This window comes from Phacochoerus africanus, chromosome 8, assembly GCF_016906955.1.
Source record: "Phacochoerus africanus isolate WHEZ1 chromosome 8, ROS_Pafr_v1, whole genome shotgun sequence".
Classification (NCBI taxonomy): Eukaryota; Metazoa; Chordata; class Mammalia; order Artiodactyla; family Suidae; genus Phacochoerus; species Phacochoerus africanus.
This window is the reverse complement of record NC_062551.1, coordinates 17,009,728-17,036,039: the sequence shown is the minus strand read 5'-3', so window position 1 is coordinate 17,036,039 and position 26,312 is coordinate 17,009,728. Positions and strand designations below refer to the sequence as shown.

Sequence of the window (26,312 nt, the reverse complement as noted above, 5' to 3'; positions counted from 1 at the left end):
TTGACACAGGTGGTAGCAGGGTAGTCAACTAGATGGGTGTAGGACTTTGGAATCAGAAGATGTAGATTGAGATGTTCCCATTATGGCTCAGTGGGTTAAGAACCTGACATGGTGTCCATGAGGATGCAGGTTCAACCCCTGGCCTCAGGCTGTAGGTTAAGGATCCAGTGTTGCCACAAGCTAGAATATAGGTCACAGATGCCGCTCAGATCTGGCGTCGCTGTGGCTGTGTCCTAGGCTGACACCTGCAGCTCCAATTCCACCCCTGGCCTAGGAACTTCCATGTGCTACTGGTGTAAAAACAACTTCCATATGCTGCTGGCCCTAAAAAGAAAAGGAGGGGGGAAATGTTGATGGAATCCTGGCTTGTCGTTTACGTGCCGTATGATGTTGGGCAAATCATTGAACTTCTCGGTTTTTTCAGTTGTAAAATGAGGCTGTTGCCCGCCTCGCAGGGTCATTGCAGGAATTAACCGAGATGAGTTAGGTCAGCCTGAGGGCCCTGCGCCCTGGCAGTGCTTGGTGACGGTGGCCGAGGTGGCCTCTGGAGACTGTCTTTTGCGCCCCATTTCCCCAGCCCCAAACCTGGGCGGGCCGGCATCCCTGAAGCATTCCCGGCCAGGAGACCGTAGGTCGTGATGAATGGGGATGAGTCCAACCTGAAGGATTCGAGGACAGTCCTCTGCTGTCCTTGGTTTCCTGTGGCCGAGAGAATGATGGGCTTCTGCCTGCCGCCTCCCAGACTAAATATTTAGCTTTCACTGTCTGAAGGGTAGGTTTTTCTTGGACTTGGGTGCGATCCCCCGTGATCAAAGGTGGTCTGACGTGCCCGAGAAGGTGAAGATTGCGATGTTGAAGCAGCCTTTTCCTCTCCTTCCCCTGCTTTATAAAGCCCCAGAACTGAAACCGTCTGCGGGTTTTATGTTAAGGGTTCATCTACCCAAGGTCACCCAGCAAAGCCACCATGTGCTTGCCAAGCCCGGCCCCCCCGCGCCGTCCTGAGACTTGCTCCCTCTCTCAGGACCCTCCGGTAAAACATCCCCAGGGCTTTTACCACCTGGGCTGCCACGTGAAGCCAGCACAGAGCACCACCCACGATTCACAGGCATACATTTGTGAACAGGCGGACCAGGATAGTATCTAGGCAGCGAGACTGGCTCAAGAAAGAAAAAGTTAATATCATACACTGTTGTATAGTCCTGCAGTGAAACACTGACCCATAGCAAAAATGGGGGCGAGGCAGTCACACCAGTATGGTGGGGTCTCACGAACATAACATGAAACAAGAGAAGCAGATTGCAGAAAAAAAAATGTATGGTATGATGTCATTTATATAAAGTTTAAAAAGGAAAAGTGAAACCATGTTTTTTTTAATGGATACCTTCGTAGGTGGTAAAACTATAAAAAATGGAAGGGCACAATTACCTCTGAATTCAGGAGAACGTTTCTGGGGGATTTATTGAGGACAAAGCACATGAAAGCTTCTGGCTACTGGCAATATTATTTCTTAGCCCGGGTGATGGGTCCCTGGGTGTTCATTTTATTATTCTTTTTTTCGGCTGAGTATATATTTAATATATGCCTTTGTTTGCAGGGTCTATGTCACAACACAAAAAGTCTCATCCACCGACCTGGGTGAACCGAACAGCAGAAGTGTTAGTTAGGCTGGAGAAATTGTTGTCGGCCATTGAGGCGGATACGTTTCAGAACTCAGGGTTTCTCTGGGCTCAGTAACCCCCTCTCATTTCTCCTCTGCCCAGCTTATCTGTAAAGCCAGTGGTTCTAAGACGATGCTCCACGCTGTGGCCTTGTCAGTCTCGCTGCCTTGGTCATTCAGAATCTCAGGTGGGAGAATTTAGTTTGGGCCTTGGGCAGGGGCTCCAGAGGAAAGCGGGCCACTGCCAGATAACGTGTCAGAAGAGCACTGATTTGGTGGCAGGAGAAGGGCTGGTCTAACACCACGTGGTGTCTGGCGTGGTGTGGGGACCATTATGTGGTGTGCCCAGGGCCCTGTCTGTTCGTGTGCTGTCCTGCCCTGTGTCCTCAGCCAGTGTTCCTTGTTCCAGTGTGTTATGGAGCCCCCGGGGACAGCGTGAGCTAGTTGGCACAGAAGGGACCCACCATGCCCTTTAATAACCCCCCGCTGTTTATTTTATTTTGCTGGAATGAGGGCCAGCTTGGGAAGGGAGCCTAAGTCAATTCAGGTTTTGCAGCTCTCATGCGGTCCCCATATCGCGCCCACATCACCTTCTTGCCAGATGCATGGCATCTGCTTTCCACCGCGAGTTCACCGTCGCTGTGGCATATGTGGTGTGTGTGAAACTCTGAGAGCCTTGGCAGCCCAGAGAGAAGAGATCAGTGTGTGGAGAGGGAAGGATGGAGGAGAGAGCGGGCGGGAGTTCGCAGCGGGACTCTGGGCCATCACCCAGTGGTTCGATACAGTCTCCTAGTGCTGACAGTGCAGGGCTGCTGAGTGGTGACCTAGAGAAGCCGGCAGGGAGGCAGGCGAACGTGGAGGGAAGAGAACCCAGCAGAGGGCATCCATGCGGGTACTGGCAGCTCTCTTCAGAGTGACCGCTAAGTTAGAAATGGTTGGGAGGAGTTCCCGTTGTGGCACAGTGGTTAACGAATCCGACTAGGAACCATGAGCTTGTGGGTTCGATCCCTGGCCTTGCTCAGTGGGTTAAGGATCCGGTGTTGCCGTGAGCTCTGGCGTCGGTAGCACATGCGGCTCAGATCCCACGTTGCTGTGGCTCTGGCGTAGGCTGGTGGCTACAGCTCCGATTCGACCCCTAGCCTGGGAACCTCCGTATGCCGTGGGAGCGGCCCTAGAAAAGGCAAAAAGACAAAAAAAAAAAAAGAAAGAAATGGTCGGGAAACTCTGGATGAAGGTAGACGGAACGCCTCTGTGGTTTGCTGATTGATTGCTGATCAGCTTTGGTTTTTCTTTCCCCCTCTCCAGCTATCACATGAAATCAGGGAGCTTAGGTAAGGAAGTCAACGCATAGGCCTGCCTGTGAGTGTTGCTGCTGCTCCAAGCACAGCTCTAAGAGCTCTTCTGCCTGGAAAAACGAGCTCCTCCATCTAGAATCTGTAGATTTTCCACAGTCATGTAGGGCAGTGGTCCTGTGACCTGGAGACGGGCATTTGCCATCTGCCTCTACATGGACTGAATCATGAGCCTCTGCAGCTGCCGACTCTCAACACCCCCTGCAAGAGCTCAGGGTGAGGATCAGGACTGAGGCACTCGGTGCCCCCGGGAGAACGGGGAGAACAGGTCTTCAGATAGTTAGAATTTTCGGGAGAAGATTTTCTGAGCCCGGTTCTTATATCTCTTCACATCTACAAGAGTGATGAAGTCCTTCGTGGTGACATCTGCTCGTGACTAGCAGTAACCTTCATGAGGCTGGCAGCAGCGATCTTCTGCAAACTGTGTGCTTGGTTGCATGTACCTCCCCCTTGACCAAAATCCCATGTACACTGACTTTCCCCCTGCCTCGTGGGAGTGTTTTTTCAGAGCTATCCGAAATGCTGCCTCCTGGGCTATAGTCCTGACTTTGCCCCAAATCAAATTTAATTTACAACTCTCACGAAGTACTTTTTTTTAAGTTGACAGGACCAACAAATGGAAGAATGCATTGAATTTGCTTTTGGTTCATAGAATTTTTTATTAATAGGTCTGAAAACTGTGAAAGGAATCTTAGTTAAGAAGCTTTATAAAGGGACTTAAATAATTTTCTTTACTATGTATTATGTACATGTTTACTGTAAGAGTATATGTGTGTGTGTGTGAATGTGTGTGTGTGTGTGTGTGTGTGTGTGTGTGTGTGTGTGTAGTGAAGGGCTGGAGGCCTCTTTCCCCCGTCAGCTGTCCACATTGGCCAGTGTTGGTCAGAATTTGCATTTTATCAAGCTCCCACGTGCTTCTTTTTTTTTGTTGCTATTTTTCTTTTTTTGGCTGCCCCGCGGCATATGGAGTTCCTGGGGATCAGATCCAAGCTGCAGTTGCAGTGTATGGTGCAGCAACTCCAGATCTGCAACCCACTGTGCCAGGCTGGGGAGCAAACCTGTGTCTCAGTGCTCTAGAGACACCACTGATTCCACTGCACCACAGTGGGAACTCCTTTTTTAAATTTTTTTTTTTTTTTTTAACAGCCGTACTGTTGGCAGATGGAGGAAGTTCCTGGGCTAGGGGCCAAATTGGAGCTGTAGCTGCCAGCCACAGCCACGCTGGACCCTTTACCCACTGAGTGAGGCCAGGGACTGAACCTGAATCCTCAGGGAGACAACGTCGGGTCCTTAACCTGCTGAGCTACATCAGGGACTTTGCCCCTGCGATTCTTTTTACATGTGTGAATTTCAGACCCTTCTATGATAGAGTTTTCATCCACCCTCCTTTCCTCTTTCCCTTTTTATCCTGCTGTGATGAAAACATGTCAGATTTATTGACTCCCTTGCCTTGGCATTAGTGACCTCTGGAGATTTAAAAGAGCTGTAGTCTCAGAGACGTACAAAGGCCCAAGGTCTCTGGTGAGCTCTAAATAGCTCATCAGCTGTGTCTGCAGACAGCCTAGCCCAGAAAGGAAAGAAAAATAAACTTAACCAGGCGTGAGGCTGCTGGGAACACTGCTGGGAACGCTGCTGCGAGTCCTGGGAGGGCCAGCAGGATTGGGAAGCAGAGCCTCACGGGGAGCCAAGGGTGGGCAGGAACTGAGCCTTCGGGCATTGGGCCACTCCCTCTCATTGTCGGCCACTGCCACCTCTCCTTCCACTGAGATGACCAAAGGCTACTTGATCAGGCACTGTAATTATGTGGAGGTGTCACCCCGTCCACCCTGACGCTGAAGCGAGCACCTTTGCAGTTTCCATTCAGGCCTCCCACCCAATAGCTTTTACTTAAAATCTAGCTGTAACCTCATTGCAGACGCTGGGGCAAAGAAAGGAGGAAGAAAAGAACCCTTGGGGGGTTACGCTATGGCGCTGCCAGTTAAGCATCCGTCACTGTCACTGCAGCGGCTTGGGTTGCTTCTGTGACGTGGGTTGGATCCCTGGCCAGGGAGCTTCCACGTGCCGTGGGTGTGGCCAAAGAAAAGAAAAGAAAAGCAATACCTGTAATTCGTAATTCATTCGTGATAATTGAGACCCTGTCCCTGCACACAAGGAGCTTGTGGGGCTTCCTTTGGAACAGGTGGTGTGTAAGGAATAGGGTTAAAACTGTGGACATGAGCCCCCCTGTGTCCTTAAAGCCAGATGTGGAAAAGTCATCCTGGAGATGAATGACATATTCATTTATGCATTAATTGATTAATTCCACGCCAATTAAAATTAGGCATTACGCATTATGGTATGCTTATTGAGATCTGTTTATTTCATTGGTCTTTATTGCATGTCTTCTGCACAAGCCTAGAGAGATGGGTGTGTGCCAGAAGGCGGGTGAGGAACTTCTCAGGAACTAGGAGAAAGTAAGGCTGCAGTTGGAGGCCGTCTTCGTTCCACCTGCGTGAATGGCAGGCGCTGAGCTAGGTTGCGGTGAGAACACGATGAGGCATCGTGGCCCCTGACATCAAGGACGGGCATCTAGTAGGAGACAGATACACAAAGGACAATTCCATTTAGTGCCACGGCCCCCCTAGTGTGGGGAGTGTGCGTCTGAGCGGAAGGAAGTGGAGTTTACCTGAATCCTGCTGGGAGGCGGAGGTGGGGGGGAAACCTCACACGTTTGAGCTGTACTTGGGAGGCGTTTGCAGACCCGAGAAGTGAAGTGAGGGCGAGGGTGAGGGAAGTCACTCGGGCAGGGGGAACAGCATGGGCAAAGGCAGTTGAGAATAAGAGACCTCGGCAAATTTGAGGACACATGAGTCGTTTGGTAATGCTGACCCATGAGATGTTCAGGATGATAGCAAACCATGGTTTGCAGGTCAAATCCAGGCTGCACCTGTAGGGTTTTGTTTGTTTTGCTGGTTTTTTTTTTTTAATTTTATTTTTAGGGCTGCACTTGTGACCTATGGAGGTTCCCAGGCTAGGGATCGAATTGGAGCTACAGCTGCTAGCCTATACCACAGCCACAGCAATGCAGGATCTGAGCCACATCTGTGACCTACACCACAGCTCCTGGCAACGCCGGATCCTTAACCCGCTGAGCGAGGCCAGGGATTGAACCCGTAACCTCATGATTCCTAGTCAGATTCGTTTCCACTGCACCACAATGGGAACTCCATGTTTTGCTCTTTTTTTTTTTTTTTTTTTAAGAGCAATTATTAGGGAGTTCCTATCGTGACGCAGCAGAAACAATACAACTAGCAACCATGAGGTTGTGAGTTTGATCCCTGGCCCTGCTCGGTGGGTTAAGTATCCAGTGTTGCCATGAGCTGTGGTGTAGGTCGCAGACATGGCTCGGATCTGGTGTTGCTGTGGTGTAGGCTGGCACGTGTAGCTCTGATTTGACCCCTAGCCTGGGAACCTCCATATGCCGCGAGTGCGTCCCTAAAAAGACACAAAAAAAGGCAATTATTAGGTTCACAGCAAAACCAGGAGCTCTTTTTGTGGCTTAGCAGGTTAGGAACCTGACTAGTATCCATGAGGACCCGGGTTCTATCCATGACCTTGTTCAGTGGATTAAGGATCCGGTGTTGCTGCAAATTGTGGTGTAGATCACAGGTGTGGCTCAGATCTGGCATTGCTGGGGCTGTAGTGAAGGTTGGCAGCTGCAGCTCTGATTTGACCACTAGTTTGGGAACTACCGTATACCACAGATGAGGCCCTAAAAAAACAAAAAACAAAACTGAGCAGAAGGTATGGATATTTCCCCCGTATACTACCTGCCCCCACATACATACAGCCTCCCCCACTATCAGCATTGCAAGCTCGAGTGGTACATTTTGTTACAGTCATTGAATCTACATTGATACATCCTTGTCCTAAAAGATAATGAAGGACTTTATCTCCCAAATCCATAGTTTATATCAGGGTTCGCTCTTGGTGTTGTACACATTATAGCTTTGGACAGATGCACAATGACAGACACCCACCACGACAGTCTAGTACGGGGTAGTTTCACTGCCCCCCAGTCTCCGGCCTCTTCATCCCGCCCTCCCCGCTAATGCCTGGCACCCACCAGGCCTCTTACTGTCTGCCTTTTCTAGAATGTCATGTAACCGGAATCCTAAAGGCTGTCGCTCAGATTGTCTCCTTTCACTTAGTGTTATGCATCGAAGGTTCCTCCATGTCGTCCCATGACTTGCTGGCTCATTTGTTTTTTTAGCACAGAATAATATTCCATTATCTGGACATACCACAGTTAATTTACCCGTTCACCCACTGAAGGACATCTTGGTGGTTTGTAAGTTTTGACAGCCGTGACGGAAGCTGCTATAAACATCCCCGTGCAGGTGTTTCTGTGGACATGTTTTCAACTCCTTTGGAAAACAAACAAGCAAACAAACAAACAAACAAAAGGAGTTCCCTTCATGGCGCAGTGGTTAACGAATCTGACTAGGAACCATGAGGTTGCAGGTTCGATCCCTGGCCTTGCTCAGTGGGTTAAAGGATCCGGCGTTGCCCTGAGCTGTGGTGTAGGCTGCAGACATGGCTCGGATCCTACGTTGCTGTGGCTCTGGTGTAGGCCGGTGGCTACAGCTCCGATTCGACCTCTAGCCTGGGAACCCCCACATACCGTGGGAGCGGCCCTAGATAAAGCAAAACAAAACAAAACAAAACAACAAACAAATCAACTCCTTTGGTAAATACCACGGAGAGTGAGTGATCACTAGGCTGTATGGGAAGAGGGTAAGAGTATGTGTAGTTTTGTAAGAAGTTGCCAAAGTGGCTGGACCATTTTACATTCCCACCAGCGATGACCGCACATTCCTGTTGCACGGCATCCTCACTAGCATTTGGTGTTGGTGGTGTTCCAGATTTTGGCTGTTCTAAAGAGCTCGTACTGGAACCTCATTTGCATTTCCCTGATGACACATGCTAAAGGGTCCCTTTTCATGTACTTATTTACCATCCGTATATATTCTTTGGGGAGGTGTCTGTTCATATCTTTTGCCCATTTTTTTAATCAGGTTTTTTTCCTTTTCTTATTGTTGAGTTTTAAGACGTCTTTGTATATTTTGGATAACAGCCCTTTATCAGATACGTCTTTTGCAAACATTTTCTTCCAGTCTGTGTCTTGTCTTCTTAGTCTCTTGACTACCTCTTTTTGTAAATACGATTTTATTGGAATCCAGCTATGCTCATTTACATATTCTCTGTGGCTCCTTTCACGCTGTAACGGCAGAGTTAAGCATTTGTGACAGAGACCATATGGTCTGCAAAGCCTGAAAGACTCACTATCTGGCCCTTGACAGGATGCTGCTTCCTGCTGTAGGAGATGGTTCAAAAAGGGTTATGCTTTGCTGAGGACTTAAGATTTTATTCTTTGGAAACAGGGGACCACTGAATTCTGAGCAAGGGCGTGATGTGCTGTTTCTGTGGTAAAGGATTCAGGTAAGTATCTGCTGGATGAGTTTGAAGCTGTGTCAGTTAGGGCTCCCTGCAAGAAACAGAGACCGCTGTAGGTATTTTGAGCAGAAGAGGATATAATATGGGGAATTAAGAGTTTATAAAGATCACTGGCTGTGCTGGAGGAATAGAAAGGAGCCCCTCCCCCTCCCTGGTTTCAAGGTCATAGTCCTGTGGCTGCAATCCAGAGGTCAGGAGACTGCTGCTCCTACAACCATCTCTCATGCATGAAGCGGTATCCAGGCGGCGGAGCATGGAGGCTGCCAGAGTCCCCCCCCCCCCATCATCACCCCCAGAAGTCTCTCCTTTCCTTCTGCTTTCCAGGTCTCTCATAGGAGCTTCTCATTGGTGCCATCTAAGTCACTTCCTAGCTGCACGGTAGTCAGTTTGAGGGGTAGTCACTTGTGGAATAGAAGAAGGTGGGCATGGCTGACACAGTGGAGGCTGAGGCCAGACTCAACGGGAAGAGCACTGTGGGAAGTGGTGAGACAGGAGCTGATGACGAGCTGTGGGTGGTGACAGATTAGAGAGGAGAAGGGGAAATACCTGGGAGGTGTGATCATTGAGCAGGACCCAGTGACTCACTACTCAGACATGGTGGAGGGTGAGGAGCCACAGAGGGAACTCTCAGACTCTTGGATTGTGATGCCATCCCTGGAAAGAGGAAATGCAGGAGGGGAGCAGCTTATGAAGCGGTCACTTTATTATTATTTTTGTCTTTTTGCCTTTTCTAGGGCCGCTTCCTGCAGCATATGGAGGGTTCCCAGGCTAGGGGTCTAATCCGAGCTGTAGCTGCCCGACCTTTACCAGAGCCACAGCAATGCAGGGTCCGAGCCGCCTCTGTGACTTACACCACAGCTCACGGCAACACCGGATCCTTAACCTACTGAGCAGGGCCAGGGATCAAACCCCCAACCTCATGGTTCCTAATTGGATTCGTTAACCACTGCGCCATGACAGGAACTCCGAAGCGGTCACTTTAAAATGGCACCCCCATAATGGTTGTGATTGGTGTTGAGCAGGCCCCATGGAGCAGTGGTACCATGTGGCTCTGGGGCAGAGTCCTTCCACTGAAAGTGTATCCATTGCAGGAGGAATGCAAACCAAAATGTGTTCCTGACATTGAACAACTGAGCCAGTGGAAGGGTCACCACAAATTAGGGAGCAGGGGTGACATGTCTACTTTAACCAGATCCTTGTCCAGATTCTGGGACTTCTCAGTCCTAGAAAATTGTGATTGAAAGGGAAAGAGTTGAGTGAGAAGCCAGGAAAAGGAGCCCAGGTCTCAGAGAAAGTCACGGGAGCTTGAGTGGTTTGGGTATGTGCTGACTGAAGACCAGAGCAGAACTGACTGCAGATGCTCTGGACAGATGTGGATGGCGGGGAAAAGGGTTGCCTCAGCCATGGTGTTTGTGGCTGTGGTTTGGTGTGATGAGGTTAGACTTTTCCTTTAGGATTCTCTTGGCCCTGGATGGCTCCTTTTGAAAGTGCCAAGGTCTGTGGAAGTGGAGATTTGGGGTTTGGTTTAGTGACTGTCTTTACGATGGCATGCCCAACGTTTTAAATAGAACGACTCCTTTCAAACACTGGAACAATTCTATATTTAGGTTTTTCATTTTGCATTAGGTAAAAATAGTCACAGAACTGAAGCACAGAATTTATATTACTCTGTGCTCTTCACATCACAGGGTTTCCTGAAGTTATGATGTACCCACAACTAGTTGAAAATTATGGTCAGACTATTAGTCTCAATATTCTTTGGGTCTCCCATCCTTATTTCTGTTTATGTATTGGTTCACTTCATTCTGGATTTTGCCTCTTAGCATTTTTGCCAAAATTATAGCCACAATGGCCCAGCTGACCTATCTATAGGTTTAAGTTTGTGGACTGGTCCTTTCTGGAAACGTTGCCACCTCGGTGTCTATAGTAACATGAAATCCCAGAGTGTTCCTCCTTTTTTTTTTTTTTACTCTGGTTTTATTGATCGTTATTGTTATTATTATCTGTCTAAAAGGGTGGCACTCACAGCATATAGAGATTCCCAGGCTAGGGGTTGAATTGGAGCTGCAGCTGCTGGCCTACACCACAGCCACAGCAACACAGATCCGAGCCACATCTGCAACCTACCCCACAGGCCTGGGATCGAACCCACATCCTCTTGGATACTAGTCAGGCGCGTTAACCACTGAGCCATGACGGGAACTCCTATCTTCCTTATTTAAAAAACACACTTGAGCCATGCGAAGACATATAAATGTGTTAGCTGATTTGTATTTCTCTAATAATCAGTGATGTTAAGCATTTGTTGGCCATTTGTATATCTTCTTTGGAGAAATGTCTTTTGAGGTCTTTTTGCCCATTTTTCAAATGGGTTGTTTTTTTTGCTGTTGAGTTATATAAGTTGTTTGTGTATTTTAGAGATTAAGCCCTTGTCAGTTGCATCATTGAAACTAGTTTCTCGAGAAACTCATGGACTTGGAGAACAGACTTGTGGTTGCCAAGGGGAAGGGGGAGGGAGTGGGATGGACTGGGAATCTGGGGTTAATAGATGCAAACTATTACATTGGAATGCATAAGCAATGAGGTCCTGCCGTATAGAACTGGGAACTGTATCTAGTCCCTTATGATGGAGCATGATGGAGGATAATGTGAGAAAAAGAATGTGTGTGTGTGAGTGTGTGTGTGTGTGTGAGAGAGAGAGAGAGAGAGAGAGAGAGAGAGAGAGAGAGAGAGAGAGAGAGAGAGAGAGAGACCGGGTCACTTTGCTGTATAGTAGAAAACTGACAGAACACTGTAAACCAACTCTAATGGAAAAAAATGAAAATCATTAAAAAAAAGAAACTATTTTTTCCCATTCTGTAGGTTTTCTTTTCTTTTTATGGTTTCCTTTGCTATGCAAAGCTTGTCAGTTTGATTAGGTCCCATTGGTTTATTTTTGCTTTTATTTCTGTTGCCTTGGGAGACTAACCTAAGAAAACATTTGTACAGTTGATGTCAGAGAATGTTTTGCCTATGTTCTCTTCCAGGAGTTTGATGGTGTCTTGTCTTACGTTTAAGTCTTTAAGCCATTTTGAGTTTATTTTTGTGCATGGTGTGAGGGTGTGTTCTGGTTTCACTGATTTGTATGCAGCTGTCCAGTTTTCCCAGCACCACTGGCTGAAGAGGCTGTCTTTTTCCCACTTTATATTCTTGCCTCCTTTGTTGAAGATTAATTGTCCATAGGGGTCTGGGTTTGGATTCTCTATTCTGTTCCATTGGTCTGTGTGTCTGTTTGGTACCAGTACCACATTGTCTTGGCTACTGTAGCTTTGTGATATTGTCTGAAGTTTGGGAGAGTTATAATAGTTTACATCTGCTAACCAATCCCCAAATCCCAATCCTTCCCTCTCCCACTCCCCTTCCCCTTGGCAATCACAAGTCTGTTCTCTTTATCTGTGAGTCTGTTTTTGTTTAGCCTGTTTTTGTTTCCTAGATATGTTGATTTGTGTAGTCAGTGATACTGTAATCACTTTGTATGGTGACACGTAGTTAACCAGACTTACCATGGTGATCAATTCATAAAGTACATAAATGTCCAACCACTATGTCATATGCCTGAAAGTAATAGAATATTGTATGTCATTTATATTTCAGTTAAAAAGAAAAATTGAAAAAAAATCTAAGCAGTATGATACCTTTTATCTTTAAACTGTCATCGTTAGTCCATTTATGTCTCTTGTAATTCTTGATAACTTTGCAGCTTTCTCCAAAGATGATTTTTTTTATTGTGTTGCCTTTTTTTTTTGTCTTTTTAAGGCCGTACCCACGGCATATGGAGGTTCCCAGGCTAGGGGTTGAATCAGAGCTGTAGCTGCCGGCCTATGCCAGAGCCACAGCAACGCTGGATCCAAGCCGCATCTGCAACCTACACCACAACTCACGGCAACGCCAGATCGGTAACCCACTGAGCAAGGGCAGGGACCGAACCCGCAACCTCATGGTTCCCAGTAGGATTCGTTAACCACTGCGCCACGACGGGAACTCCGGAAGGTACAACTTTTTAATGGGAAAATGGCAACAATTTTTAACATGAGATTAGTGAAAAGTCTAGAGTAGAAGATGTGTGAATCATTTTTATTTTGTGAAGGAGAAGGGAGATAAGAACAGGATTGGTTTTATAGGTTTTTTTTTTTTTAATTTTACCTGAATAATTGTACCTTTAAAAAAAGGGAAGCATAAATCAGCTATAATAGAAAAAATTAAAATCTTACCAAAAAAAGGAAGCAAAAAGCTTTCTTTTAAATCTCATAATAAAATTTTGCTTTACTCTTAGAAAAGAACATTGAACTGGGGACTCTTGAGGGGTTAGTTTTCCTCTTCCATCCATGGCACTCTTTTTTTGCACATGGGGAGGGGTACAGGGGGAGTGGTGCGGAGTTGTCAGCCAGCTTTTCTGGGCCTTATGCATCTTAGTGTCATCCCCAGGGCCTAGAATAGTGCCTTGCTGCACATGGCAGCAGCTTGATAAATACTCATTGAGCTGAAAGCGTCTTGTGTTCCTGTTTCTCACTTGCCAGAACTTTGAGGTGGGTCCTGCTACCACTTTACATTCCTCGGCACCCTGACTTCTGAGAAGAGATGGTTTCAGGGGCGTAGAGTACAGGGGAGACTTTTTATCAGGATGGCTTGGTGCTTTCCAAATTTTCCAGGCCTTAGCCTTTCCAAGGCTTAGCCTTACCGCCAAATAGTGGGTTCCCATTGCCTGCTCAGTCTCCTCTTCCGTCTTTTCTTCATCATGGATATTTTAACTTGGAACCCTTTTCGTGGACTGTCGTTTCCAAATCCTTGCATCTTTTTGTTATTGTTTTGGGGGGTCAGGGTGCTGTGCCTATAGTATGTGGAAAATCCTTGTCCAGGGATCAAACCCGTACCACTGCCTCAACCAAGCCGCTGCAGTGACAACTCCAGATCTTTAACCCTCTGTGCCACAAGGGAACTCCTCGAGTCCTTTTAAGGCGAATGTTGGAATCAGAGATAAGTTGATACGTGAATAAGTCTTGTTTGGAAAAGGATCCTGTAAAGTCCATGTGCCTGAATTCTACCAGAAAATAGTGTTACTCACCCTCTGAGAACAGTAGTGTCTCATAGATGTTCAGACCTCCAGGTGATGGTGAATCTTAGGAATGTGTGTCTCATCAAGGACACTGGGATCGTGGAAACGCTATTCCTGTGAGATGAGCACCGACTCCATGGGGCACTGCCGTCTGAGTCAGGCCCTCTAACTAGACTGAGGCAGGAAGCTCAGCAAGAATTCCGGCCGAGGCCATTACCTAACCGTATATTCGGAGTATCTTCTGCGGAAATTGCCCTTTGTCTGGAGAGGATGTATTAGGTGACAGCACAGGTTTAGGACTTCATACAGTGTCACTTATGAGCTCACAGTTCTGTGGGTGAGAAGACCCAGAGCCTCGTGGCCGCTGACTGGTCTCCTCAGGGTCTCACGGGGCCCAGATCAAGGTGTCAGTAGGGCTGCATGCTTATCCAGAAACCAAGGAAGAATTTGCTTCAGAGTTCATTTGAGTCACTGCCTGAATTCAGTCACTCACAGTTGTAGGACTGGGGTCCCCATTTCCTTGCTTGGTCTTTTTTTTTTTTTTTTTGTCTTTTTGCCATTTCTTTGGCGGCTTCCGCAGCATATGGAGGTTCCCAGGCTAGGGGTCGAATCGGAGCTGTAGCCGCCGGCCTACACCACAGCCACAGCAACTCAGGATCTGAGCCGTGTCTGTGACCTACACCACAGCTCCCGGCAACGCTGGATCCTTAACCCACTGAGCAAGGGCAGGGATTGAACCCACAACCTCATGGTTCCTAGTCGGATTCGTTAACCACTGAGCCACGACGGAAACTCCTTCCTTGCTTGGTCTTGATCAAGGCCTCATTCAGCTCCTTAAGGCCACCCATGTTCCTTCTCATACGTTTGCCCCCCGCCCCCCCCCCCCCCCCCCCCCCGCCGTCATCAGATTGGCAAGGGTGTGTCACGTTTCCCTTGACCTTTGACTCTCTGATTTTCTCCTCTGCACTTCATGTCTGACAATTGCAGGAGAAAGTGCTTTTAGAAGCTATGTCATTAGATTGGGCCCGTCTGAATGAATGACCTCCCTTTCTTTCTTTTTTATTTTATTTTATTTTTTTTTGGCCATCTCCACAGCATGTGGAAGTTCCTGGGCCAAGGATCAAACCTGTGCCACAGCAGCAGCCCAGACCGCTGCAATGACAATGCCGGATCCTTAACCCACTGCTCCACAAGGGAACTCCTGATCTCCCTTTTTTAAGGTCAGTTTTGACATACAATATCATAATAGATCAATATTATTATGCATATTATCATATAGTAACATAATCAATGTTATGCCAGCATATTCCCTGGTTTTAGGTATTAGGGTATAGTGTCTTTGGGAGGAGGGAGATTTGGAAATTCTACCTGTCACAGAAGATATCTCTCTTAATTCCTGTGTCTAATCGCTTGCCCAGACTTTAGCTGTTGGAGATTGCTTGAAAATTATAGATAGAGGAGTTCCCGTCGTGGCGCAGTGGTTAACGAATCCGACTAGGAACCATGAGGGTGCGGGTTCGGTCCCTGCCCTTGCTCAGTGGGTTAACGATCTGGCGTTGCCGTGAGCTGTGGTGTAGGTCGCAGACACAGCTCGGATCCCGCGTTGCTGTGGCTCTGGCGTAGGCCGGAGTCTGCAGCTCCGATTTGACCCCTAGCCTGGGAACCTCCATATGCCGCCGGAGCGGCCCAAAGAAATAGCAAAAAGACAAAAAAAAAAAAAAAAAGGAAAATTATAGATAGAACCACCACCACAACAAAAGAAACCCGTGATAAGTAAAGTTTGGTTGGATTTGGAGATTGTCTTACAGTTTTAGTGTAGGTCTTGGCACAAAATGAGTCTAATGAAATGATTTTTATTTGTTGACCCCAACACTAGAGAATGTTTTCACATGATGTTGAGGGCTGATCTTTCCGGAAGACAGTAGCTCTGACACTTTGCAACACCTGCTAGATGGTGAATTCCATCTCTTAGTGCGGATTCTATTCTTTAAAGGGGTGGTGGGAGGTGGGAAAGTGAGGAGTGGCTGGATTGCCCAGAACAAAGGCGGTATTAGAGATTATAGGCCCAAGAGCGCTTTTGTTCTTGATAACTCGCTTTTTTCATTTGTTCAGCAATTTTTATACGTCCACTGTGGAGCCAAGCACGTGCTAGGTGCTGGTTATACAAAGGTACACAAAACAGACATGACTCCCGCCTTGTTGAAGACAGACATTAAACAGATAAGCGAACACCTAGGTACCAATAGAAGTGCCATAAAGGCAAAGGGGAGAATTCTATGCGAGAGAATTCAAGGGAATTTAGTGCATCCTGGGAGAGGAGGGCCAAGATCGGGATGGGGAGCCAGCTGGGTGAAGAGTCCAGAGCAAAGTGTGCCAGGCCAGTGGATGAGCGAAGGCTCTGAGCTTTCCTCCGGAGGCGCTTAGAGGGGGCTTTGGAGGAGGGTCCGTTGAACCTATCCTTTTAGGAGCTTACCTCTCTCTTGCTGAACTCCGGCCTTGGTGATTTGTAGTGTCCCAACACTTGGACATAATGCCCCAGTGTCCTGTCATCCCTGGTACCTCAGGGTCCCATGCGGTCCTTTCAGGTCTGGGGCTCTAGCACAGGGACACTCTGGGCCAGGCCACGTTCAAACAAGATATGATGCCTGTAGGAAGGGGGAGACTCTTTTCTAGTCTACCCGGTGCCAGAAGTTGGAGCTTGGCTTTCGGGGTGGGCCCCATGCAGCTTCCTCCTGTCAGGGGAGGTCGATGGTCCACCTGGTCTCCTGAGCAGCCTGTGCCCTTGTGCCATCTCAGGACGTGGGACAGGTAAGTCGCGGGCTGCCACCTAAGTTCAGGGAACCTCAGGTCATCCCCCGCTGCCCCAGGAGGTGAACACCTGCCCTGGACCTCATTTGTCCCTCAAGTCTGGGAGCGTGTTTGCCCTTCTTTTCAGTGAAGCCCAGCGTACAACCTGGAATGAGAGGTGGTGAATCAGTTGGTGGTGTGTTCTGTCTTGAAGCGAATTTTGTAGTCTCAGAAAGCTGCCACCATTGAAGAGATAGTCCTCCAGGTTGGGCAAAAGTCAATCACTTGTCCTTCTGTCATGTGCAGTGGACTTAGCAGCAGTTTTATTTTTACCTTTCCTGTCATTTCTGAGGCCGGCAGCTAGAGGTAGGGTGTGGAACGGAGCCGTAAATTACCCTTGGAATGACTAGAATTGTCCCATTTTTAACTCTAATTGCGCCTTTCCCTTTTCACCTCTCCTCTTTGCCCGCCTCCCAGCCCACCCCACGCCCACTGCCCAGTCCACGTTTGAATAAGAAGGAAGCATGGCGAGGGCAGAGGCGGGAGCAGATTTGCTTATGGATGCCTCCCTGAGTAGTGGAAACTTTTCCCATCACTGCTTCCCATTTTTTCTCCATGCTTCTATTTTAAGGGCTTTCCCCCCCCACCTCTGGTTCTTTTACTGGAAACCAGCCCAGCCTCAGTTTTGTTTCCATGCTGCTATTAAAAGACAATGCCCAGTTAAGAGTTCTTGGAGGAGGGGCAGCTCTTGGTCTTGTCGCGCAGGCAAATATCGATTCCCCGGAGGGGAATGTGAGACGGGTTTTAAGTTTATTGAGCAACTATGACTTCTGCATCTGTCTTTGTTTTTGTTTTTTCTTTTAAATGGAGGCATACCCACTATCAGCGGTTCTACTCTGAAACTTCTCTTTTGCTGAGATTGAAGGCTAATGGGCCTGAATTCTGAGGTTGAAGAACCTCTTTTTAGGATTCTGGGCCTCTTTTTACCAAGATAGAAACATACACTTGGGCACCCAGTGTCCTGTGAGCGAATTCTTGATGTAAGGGAGAGCCGTGTCCCCAGGCTTTGAAGTATCCCTGTATTTATTAATTCAGAGTGTCTGTGATGTCCTGAGTATCGCCTAAATCACATTCCCAGCAGGGTTCTTGTTTGCTGACTGTTTTTGAGCATATCTTCATAACATAAGTTACCTGCTTTTTAAAACTTCTGCTCACTTTAACTTTGTCTCACGTGATGAGCAGTTTTTGCAGTGGCTAGAACATATAAATTGCTCTTTAAAAGTATTAAGTTTGGGGAGTTCCCTTTGTGGCTCAGCGGTTAATGAACCCGACTGGGATCCATGAGGATGCAGTTCGATCCCTAGCCTCACTCAGTAGGTTAAGGATCTAGTGTTGCCATGAGCTGTCATGTAGGTCGTAAATGTGGCCCGGATCCTGCATTGCTGTGACTGTGGCTGGTGGCTGCAGCTTCAATTCAACTCCTAGCCTGGCAACCTCCATATGCTGTGGGTGTGGCCCTAAAAAAAAAGTATTACGTTTGGTTTATGGAGGTATAATTTATATATGGTAAAATGAACCCTATGCCATGTACAGTTCTATGGCTTTTGACAAAAGAATTAGAGCCTGCTAAACTATGACCACAATCAAGATACAGAAAGTTTTGTCTCCCCCACAAGTTCCCTTGTGCCCCTTTGTAATCAACCCCTACTTCTACTCCAGCCACCGGCAGATCCTAATTGTTTCCTTTCCCTACCGTTTTGCCTCTTCCTAAATGTCATGAAAATGGAAGGATATACTCAGTCACCTTGTGTGTCTGTCTTCTTGCACTTGGCATCATGTACGTGTGATTCATCTTTGATGCTTCATACATCAGTAGCTCATTCCTCTTATTTGCTGAGTAGTATTTCACTGTGTGGTTGTACCACAGTCTGTTCGTTCATCACTACGGATTGTGGCACTTTTGGAAATGATGAATAAAGTCACTATAAATGTTTGCCTACAGGTCTTGCATAAACATGTTCTCATTTCTCCTGAGTAAATACCGAGGAGTAGAATTGCTGGTGTGCATGCTAAGAGTATGTTTAGCTTGAGAAGAAACTGCCAAATTATTTTCCAAACTGTTAGCACCAGCAGTGTTTGAGAGTCCCAGGTGCTTTGGATTCTTGCCAGTGTTGTTACTGTCAGGGTGCTTTTGTTTGTGTTTGTTTGTTTTTTACTTGGTCCATCCTAACACTTGGTGAACCATCTCTTGGTGCTTTTAATTTGTGTTTCCCTGATGACTAATGATGTTGAGCATATTTCAAGTGCTTATTTGCAATTTGTAGACCTCCTCTTTTAAAATCTTTTGATTATTTCTGTATTGGCTTATTCTTTTTTGGCCACGCGCATGGCACATGAAGTTCCCAGGCCAGGGGTTGAAACTGCACTGCAGCAGTGACAATGCCGGAACCGTAACCCACCCAGCCACCAGAGAACTCCAGTTTACTCTTTTTATTATTGAGTTTTGAGAGTTTTTTCTTACATAGTCTAGATATTCTAGATGTAAATCCTTTATCGTAGATGTATTTTGCAAACAATTTTTCTTAGTCTAGGGATTATCTTTTCATTTTCTTGATAGTGTCTTTGAAAGAGCGGGAGTTTTGAATTTTGATGATGCCACCAACTGCTTTTTTAAATTTTTTAAATTACTCAATGAATTTATTACGTTTATAGTTGTACAATGATCATCACAATCTGGTTTTATAGGATTTCCATCCCACAACCCCAGCGCATCCCCCCACCCCCCAAACTGTCTCCTCCAGAGACCATAAGTTTTTCGAAGTCTGTGAGTCAGTATCTGTTCTGCAAAGAAGTTCAGTCTGTCCTTTTTTCAGATTCCACATGTCAGTGAAAGCATTTGATGTTGGTGTCTCACTGTATGGCTCACTTCACTTAGCATGATAATTTCTAGGTCCATCCATGTTACTAAAAATGCCAGTGTTTCATTCCTTTTAATGGCTGAGTAATATTCCATTGTGTATATGTACTACATCTTCTTGATCCACTCCTCTGTCGATGGACATTTAAGTTGTCTCCATATCTTGGCTATTGAAAATAGTGCTGCAGTGAACATTGGAGTACATGTGTCTTTTCGAATCATGGTTTTCTCTGGATATAGATGCCCAGGAGTGGAATTGCTGGATCAAATGGTAATTCTATGTTTAGTTTTCTGAGGCATCTCCATACTGTTTTCCACAGTGGTTGCACCAATTTGCAATCCCACCAACAGTGTACTAGGGTTCCTTTTTCTCCACACCCTCTCCAGCACTTCTTGTTTGTAGACTTTTTTTGATGATGGCCATTCTGGCTGGTGTAAGGTGGTACCTCATCGTGGTTTTGATTTGCATGTCTCTAATGATGAGTGATGTTGAATATCTTTTCGTGTGTTTTTTGGCCATCTGTCTGTCTTCTTTGGAGAACTGTCTGTTTAGCTCTTCTGCCCATTTTTTGATGGGGTTGTTTGTTTTTTTGGTATTGAGTGGTAGGAGGTTTTTATAAATTTTGGAGATGAATCCCTTGACAGTCGCTTCATTTGCAAAGATTTTCTCTCATTCTGTGGGTTGTCTTTTTGTTTTCTTTAGGGTTTCCTTTTCTGTGCAGAAACTTTTCAGTTTGATTAGGTCCCATTTGCTTATTTTTGTTTTTATTGTCATGAGTCTAAGAGGTGGATCTGAGAAGATGTTGCTGTCATTTATGTCGGAGAGTATTTGGCCTATGTTTTCCTCTAAGAGTTTTATAGTGTCTGGTCTTATATCTAGGTCTTTAACCCATTTTGAGTTTATTTTTGTGTATGGTGTTAGGGAGTGTTCTAATTTCATTCTTTTCCATGTGGCTGTCCAGTTTTCCCAGCACCACTTATTGAACAAGCTGTCTTTTCTCCATCGTATATTCTTGCCTCCTTTGTCATAGGTGAGTTGGCTGTAGGTGCGTGGGTTTAATCCTAGGCTTTCTATCCTGTTCCACTGATCTATATTTCTGTCTTTGTGCCAATACCGTATGGTTTTCAGGATTGTTGCTTTGTAGTATAGTCTGAAGTCAGGGAGCCTGATTCCTCCAGCTGCATTTTTATTTTTCAGGATGTCTTTGACTATTCTGGGTCTTTTGTGCTTCCAAACAAACGTTAAAATATTTTGTTCATGTTCTGTGAAAAATGTGCTTGGTAATTTGATAGGGATTGCATTGAATCTGTAGATTGCCTTAGGTAGTATAGTCATTTTGAAAATTATTAACTCTTCCAATCCACGAGCATGGTATGTCTTTCCATCTATTTGTGTCATCTTTTTTTTTTTTTTTTTTCCTTTTCTAGGACCACTCCCACAGCATGTAGAGGTTCCCAGGCTAGGGGTCTAATTGGAGCTGTAGCCCCTGGCCTACACCACAGCCACAGCAACACAGGATCCGAGCCGCATCTGTGACCTACACCACAGCTCACGGCAGCGCTGGATCCTTAACCCACTGAGCAAGGCTGGGGATCGAACCTGCAACCTCATGGTTTCTAGTCAGGTTCGTTACCCACTGTGCCACAACGGGAACTCCCTATTTGTGTCATCTTTGGTTTCTTTCATCAGTGTCTTATAGTTTTCAGAGTACAGGTGTTTTGACTCTTTGGGTAGGTTTACTCCTAGGTATTTTATTCTTTTGGATGTTATGGTAAACAGGATTGCTTCCCTAATTTCTCTTCCATCATCTTTTTTAACTCTTCATTTTCTTTTTGTTTACCTTACTGATGGAGGGCTGGCCTTTTTTTTTTTTTTTTTAAACAAAGAAACAAAGTCTTATTTTGTTTAATGACTCCACTGTATATGTGATGATGATGGACACAGCTGCCCTAAGTGACAGTGCCAAGTTACCAGCCAGGCTCACTCCCTGCAAGTGGCTCCCACCCACAGGTATTGTAGTGTGTGATGCAGAATTACAAATCACTGCATTTCCACTGAGATAGAAGCTCCTTGAGGTCAGGGACTCTTTCTCTTTGGTTGCTAGCCCTAGAACAGAGCCTAGTGCTCAGAGATTAATGACAATGCAATCCAGTCACCTTGATGAAGGGTGACGCAGGATGTCCCATGGCGTCCAAGGCTGTGACTCTCAGGGTCAGCAGAGGCCTGAGGCCAACACTGAGAGTGTCGGAGCTTGAATGATAAGGGACAGCTAAGAGCCCACTGCTGTAGCAGGTGCTCTCCGGAGTGTGGAGAGAGAACCCCAGGGCACCGACTTTGACTGGCGTTCCTCCAGGAGGCCTTATTTTCTGAGAGGGGAGCTTAGGTAAGTTCACAGCATGTTCTGAGAAGCGCCTGCTGCGATGAGAGCTGAATCTCTGGAGCGAGGTGGCCGGAAGCCATCTGTGGAGTTGTGCTGTCCATCCCTCTTCTGACTGCCCCAGGGGCAGCCTAACTCCTCCTCCCCGCCCCCGAAATGGTGGAGGGATCAGGCCAAGGTTGAAGTCACTGGCAAAGCCGAAGCCAGGCTGCCTGTGGTGGAGCCCAGCTCATCTCCACCCCATCGCCCTGCTTTTGTCCTGATACTATTTTGGCTCATGGGATGTGGTTTCAGCATTTGGGCCAGCTTTGAATCACGACACAGTCCCGTCTTTTAAGGGTTGGGTGAGTCTCCCAAAGAAGAAACTGCTGAAGAGAACATTTTCCTCAAACGTTGAGGCCTTCTCTTCCTTCTGATAGTCTTATTTGACGGTAATTCAAGAGGGGAAAAGTGGAAGGTCCAGATTTAGGGCAAGGGAAGAATCTGGGAGAAGGGTGTAAGCATGTTTGTGTGTGTGTTGGGGGTGGTGATGTGTGTGAGGTGTATGTGGTGATGGTGCTCTGTGTGTGTGTGGTGTGTATGTGTTGGTATGTACGTGTGTGTGTTAGGGTGTTTGTTGGGGGTATGTATTGGTGTGTGTGTGTGTGTGTGTGGAGTATGTGTGTGTGGAGGGTGTGTGTTGGTATGTGTGTGTTGGTGGTGTGTGTGTGTGTATGGGGTACGCATGTGTGGTGTGTGCACGTGTGTTGGGTGTGTGTGTGTGATGTCTGTATGTTTGTGTTGGGGGGTGTGTGTGTGTGTGTGTGGTGGGCGGGCAGCAGGGCAGCTGTGGGCCCCGGGCAGGGAGCTGGCCGTTCGCACCTAGTGCTCCCAGCTGCCCCTGGTTTACAGGCTGAGCCCCGCTCTGCTCCAGCCTGTCATTCAGGGCGGCTGCTGTCATTAGCGGTTGGCCGTGTCTGCAAGTGTCCCTCTCCACTCTAACCACACGCCCTTTCGGGGGAGGGAGGGAGGGGCCAGGAGAGTGACGGGACCCATCCTGTTGTCCTGTCCCGCTGCTCTGCAGAGGGACAGGGAGCCCAGGGCACTAGGAGTAATCACGGGCCTGTCAGAGCCCACACGCGGGTGTGACACGACTGCTGCTGCGTGTTCCGCGCGGCCCCGCGCAGCACTGCTGCGCTTGAGGGATGCGGCCCTCTGCTGCGGGCCACCAGATCACAGCGGGCTTTTGTGTCCTTCGAAGGGGATTCCTGGCCGAAGTAAACCTTCCATCAACCAACTTTCTCTCTCAAGCTCCCCGCCCTCCTCACGTGGACACACAGTCCCCAGTGGCTGACGACCGTCTTTCCCTCTGGACTAGTCTGCGCTTGTCCCGCTCTCCATGAGGGCCGGTGGCAAAAAGCTCAATACTAATATTTCTTCCCATCAAGTGGGGACTCTGAATTATTTTTCTTGACTGAGGTGTGGTTGACAGCTTTTGATTTATGAAATTAGCTCAGGGAAAAATAAGGTGGAAAAAGAGTCCGCATTAAATCTTGGTTTCTGTAGCTCAGCCGTGCCCTCTCTACCCATTTTTAACTGCCACGCAGTCTTTAGGTACGCAGGACTCCAGGGTTTGCGTGGTTTTCTTCTTCCTTTTTTTTTTTTTTTGGAGTTTTGGCCCAAGGAAAAAACCTTTCTTTTTTTGTCTTTTAACATAATCCTGTTCTTTTCCTCACTCAAAAGTAGACAAGCTTGATGAAGAAAACCAGAAAAACACAGAAAAGCGCAAAAGGAAAAACAAAAGGCATCCATGGTCCCAACTTCCCCAGATAATCACTGTCCCCATTTTGGTTCCTGCACATCTTATTGGAGAAGGTAGTTGATGGGGACGCTCCTTAGTCCCCTAGGAATCTCCGAGTTGGTTGTGCAGCTTCGTCCCAACACACTGGACCAGAGTCTCATCAGGAGAGGGTTCTAATGGGGATGGAGCTTCCCAGGGAGGGAGCTTTCCGTTAATGGGCTTCATTGCATCACAGGCCAAGTGACTGGGGAAAGAGTGTCCTTGCATTCAGGACACTGGGATTCAGCTTAAGTCCAGGTGTCCCACCTCCAGCCTACAACTGAAGAGCTTTGTCCCTTGACCCTAGAGCACCTGGATTTGAGTCTTTGCTCTGTTGCTTACTTTCTCGATGTCTGTTTTCTCAACTGTAAAATGGGCATAATAATAGTAAGCTACCTCCAGGGAGGGTTAAGTTAAATGAGATCATATATGCAGAGTGCACGGAACACCACAGGTGCCGGAACGTAATGTTCCTGCTCAGTGCATATTAAATACTTCCACAGTCATTGTTTTCACGTTGATTGTGGTGGTATTGTCACCGCCCTGCGTGTCGTGGTTATAGGTTGTTCTCTGAGAGTTCCCATGTGGCTCAGCGGGTTAAGAACCTGACTAGTATCCTTGAGGATGTGGGTTCCATCCCTGGCTTCACTCAGTGGGTTAAGGATCTGGCGTTGCTGAAAACTGCAGCGTAGGTTGCAGATGTGGCTTGGACCCGGCGTTGCTGTGGCTGGATCCCCTCCCCCGGAAACTTCCATATGCCTCAGTGCATATGGCCCTAAAAATAAAATTAAATTAAAAAAAAAGTTCTCTGGAACTCTGTTTCTCTGTTTGGAGAAGGGTGGGCTTTTCTTCACGGGGTAATATTTACATCATCTCACCGTTGAAAAGTGGTAGATGATGATGAAGTAGAATAATCTCCTTTGACACCCGTGAAACCAAAAGACAGGGAAGCTCAGACCTTTTTAGTGAGTGAACCAAGTCGGGCTGCAGCAGGACTGTGAGAACACATACTCCTGTGGCTGTGCGTCCTCTGAAGACGGCAGGCAGATTTTCCTGGTGGTATTGATCCCTCTCTGCACTGTTCCTCATGTACTTGCCGGGGCCGTCGAGTCCTCTTCTCTTGAGAAAATATGTCCACGTACACGTTGGTCGAGGTCGTCTAATGCCCCTTGACTTTCATCCCCAAGGGAAGCATGTTTCTAGCTATCGAGAACATGGATTTGGATACGTTTGGGGCTCATTTTTGGCTAATGGGAAAAATAGGTCATCTGTAGCCTGTCCAGCGATGCTTGTTTATTTCTTACATTCGAGCCCAATAAAAATACTGTAATGGTCACAGGATAGTTTGCCAGTTATTTCGGATGTGGGGGCAATTCACTCCGGATTTGTTTACTTCAAGTGGAGAAGTTTACCCAAAGTTGCCTTCTGTGCTTTTACCGGGAAGAGAGCTCACCTGGGTCTCTGTGTTCGGGGCCAGCCTCTGTCACGTCAAGGACTGGAAGGACTATTGCGGGACTTACTGCCCGTCGTAACCAGCAAGAGAGGGCCTCCGGTGACTTAGCTGGGGCACACCTTTTTCCCAGTGACTTATATTTGTCCGCTTTCTATTTTGAACTCCCAGGACACACAGACATTCAGGTGGTGCAGCCAGAACAGCCACAGCGGCCAGCGAGCAGAGCCCCGGTACTAGCAGCCGGCACCACCAGCCCATCAAGAACCCAAGCCACAGTGGCTTGGCCAACGGCACAGGTGAGTGACAGCGCAGAGTACCAGCCTGGACTAAAACGTGGCCTCTAACCTGTCCTTACAGGGTGTCAGGACTCTGCCTGCTGTGTCAGAAGGCAGGGTGGGCGGGAGAAGACTCCCACACGAGGATGGAATTTGAACCCGTCAGTCTTTCCATGAGCCCAGCTCCTTTTCTCCCTGGCATAGTCTGTACGCCAAGGTTACTCTCCACGTGACCGAGCGCTTCTAAACTCTTGCTTTGCACAGAAACAGAGTATTGTTTTTTAAACTCATTGCTTGTCCACATTGGATTTCATTGGGGGGGGGGGGGATAGATTTTATTTGTACATGACACATTTTAAAATTTCCTTAATTTAAGGAAGTGATCAGATCGGGGAGAGAGAAGGCGAAGTGTTGTTAGGAGCTGGCTTAGAGAAGACAGGTTAGGACGCTGGACCAATGGCCTGGCCCATCTGCCACGTGGAGGCCATCTGTGGCTGTTCCTTTGAGAGTACTTGTCCCATTTGAGAGTGGGTAGCCCTTCCACCACCCTCCTACCCCACCCCGTAGAGCTTTGCTGCTCTTGATTCTGCTTTCCCGTAAATCGCTTTCCTTCTGTCTCTTTGGGATAGTGTTGAATTAAAAAGGAAAAAGACCCCCTCTCCCCCCGCAAAAAAGTTTATTTTCCCAAACATTTCGAAGATTGTCAAGCCTTTTGTGACTTCTGGTCATTTGGTAATTTGTCTTAATTTGGGGCCGTTGGGAAAGGACATGGACATTTGCTTCCATAAACTGTAGGTGGGGAAAATACAGGTGTTTAAATTAGTGACATTGAAGTCATTTTGTAACTGGAAGTTCCTGTTGTGACTCAGCAGTAACAAACCTGACTAGTATCCATGAGGATGCGGATTCGATCCCCGGCCTCACTCAGTGGGTTAAGGATCCAGCATTGCCGTGAGCTGTGGTGTAGGTCACAGATGTGGCTTGGATCTGGCATTGCTGTGGCTGTGGTGTAGGCTGGCAGCTGTAGCTCCAGTTTGACCCCTAGCCTGGGAACCTCCATATCCACAGGTGTGACCCTAAAAAAGA

General features: G+C 47.3%; 1 protein-coding gene across 1 annotated transcript in view; it reads left to right on the top strand.

Moving 5' to 3' along the window:
• WWP2 (WW domain containing E3 ubiquitin protein ligase 2) overlaps positions 1-26,312 on the top strand; it is a 155,621-nt gene that overhangs the window by 71,336 nt on the left and 57,973 nt on the right. Inside the window, exon 7 of the mRNA XM_047794004.1 lies at positions 25,120-25,247. Within this exon, the coding sequence (XP_047649960.1) occupies positions 25,120-25,247 (128 nt within the window). The remainder of the gene's footprint in view (positions 1-25,119; positions 25,248-26,312) is intronic.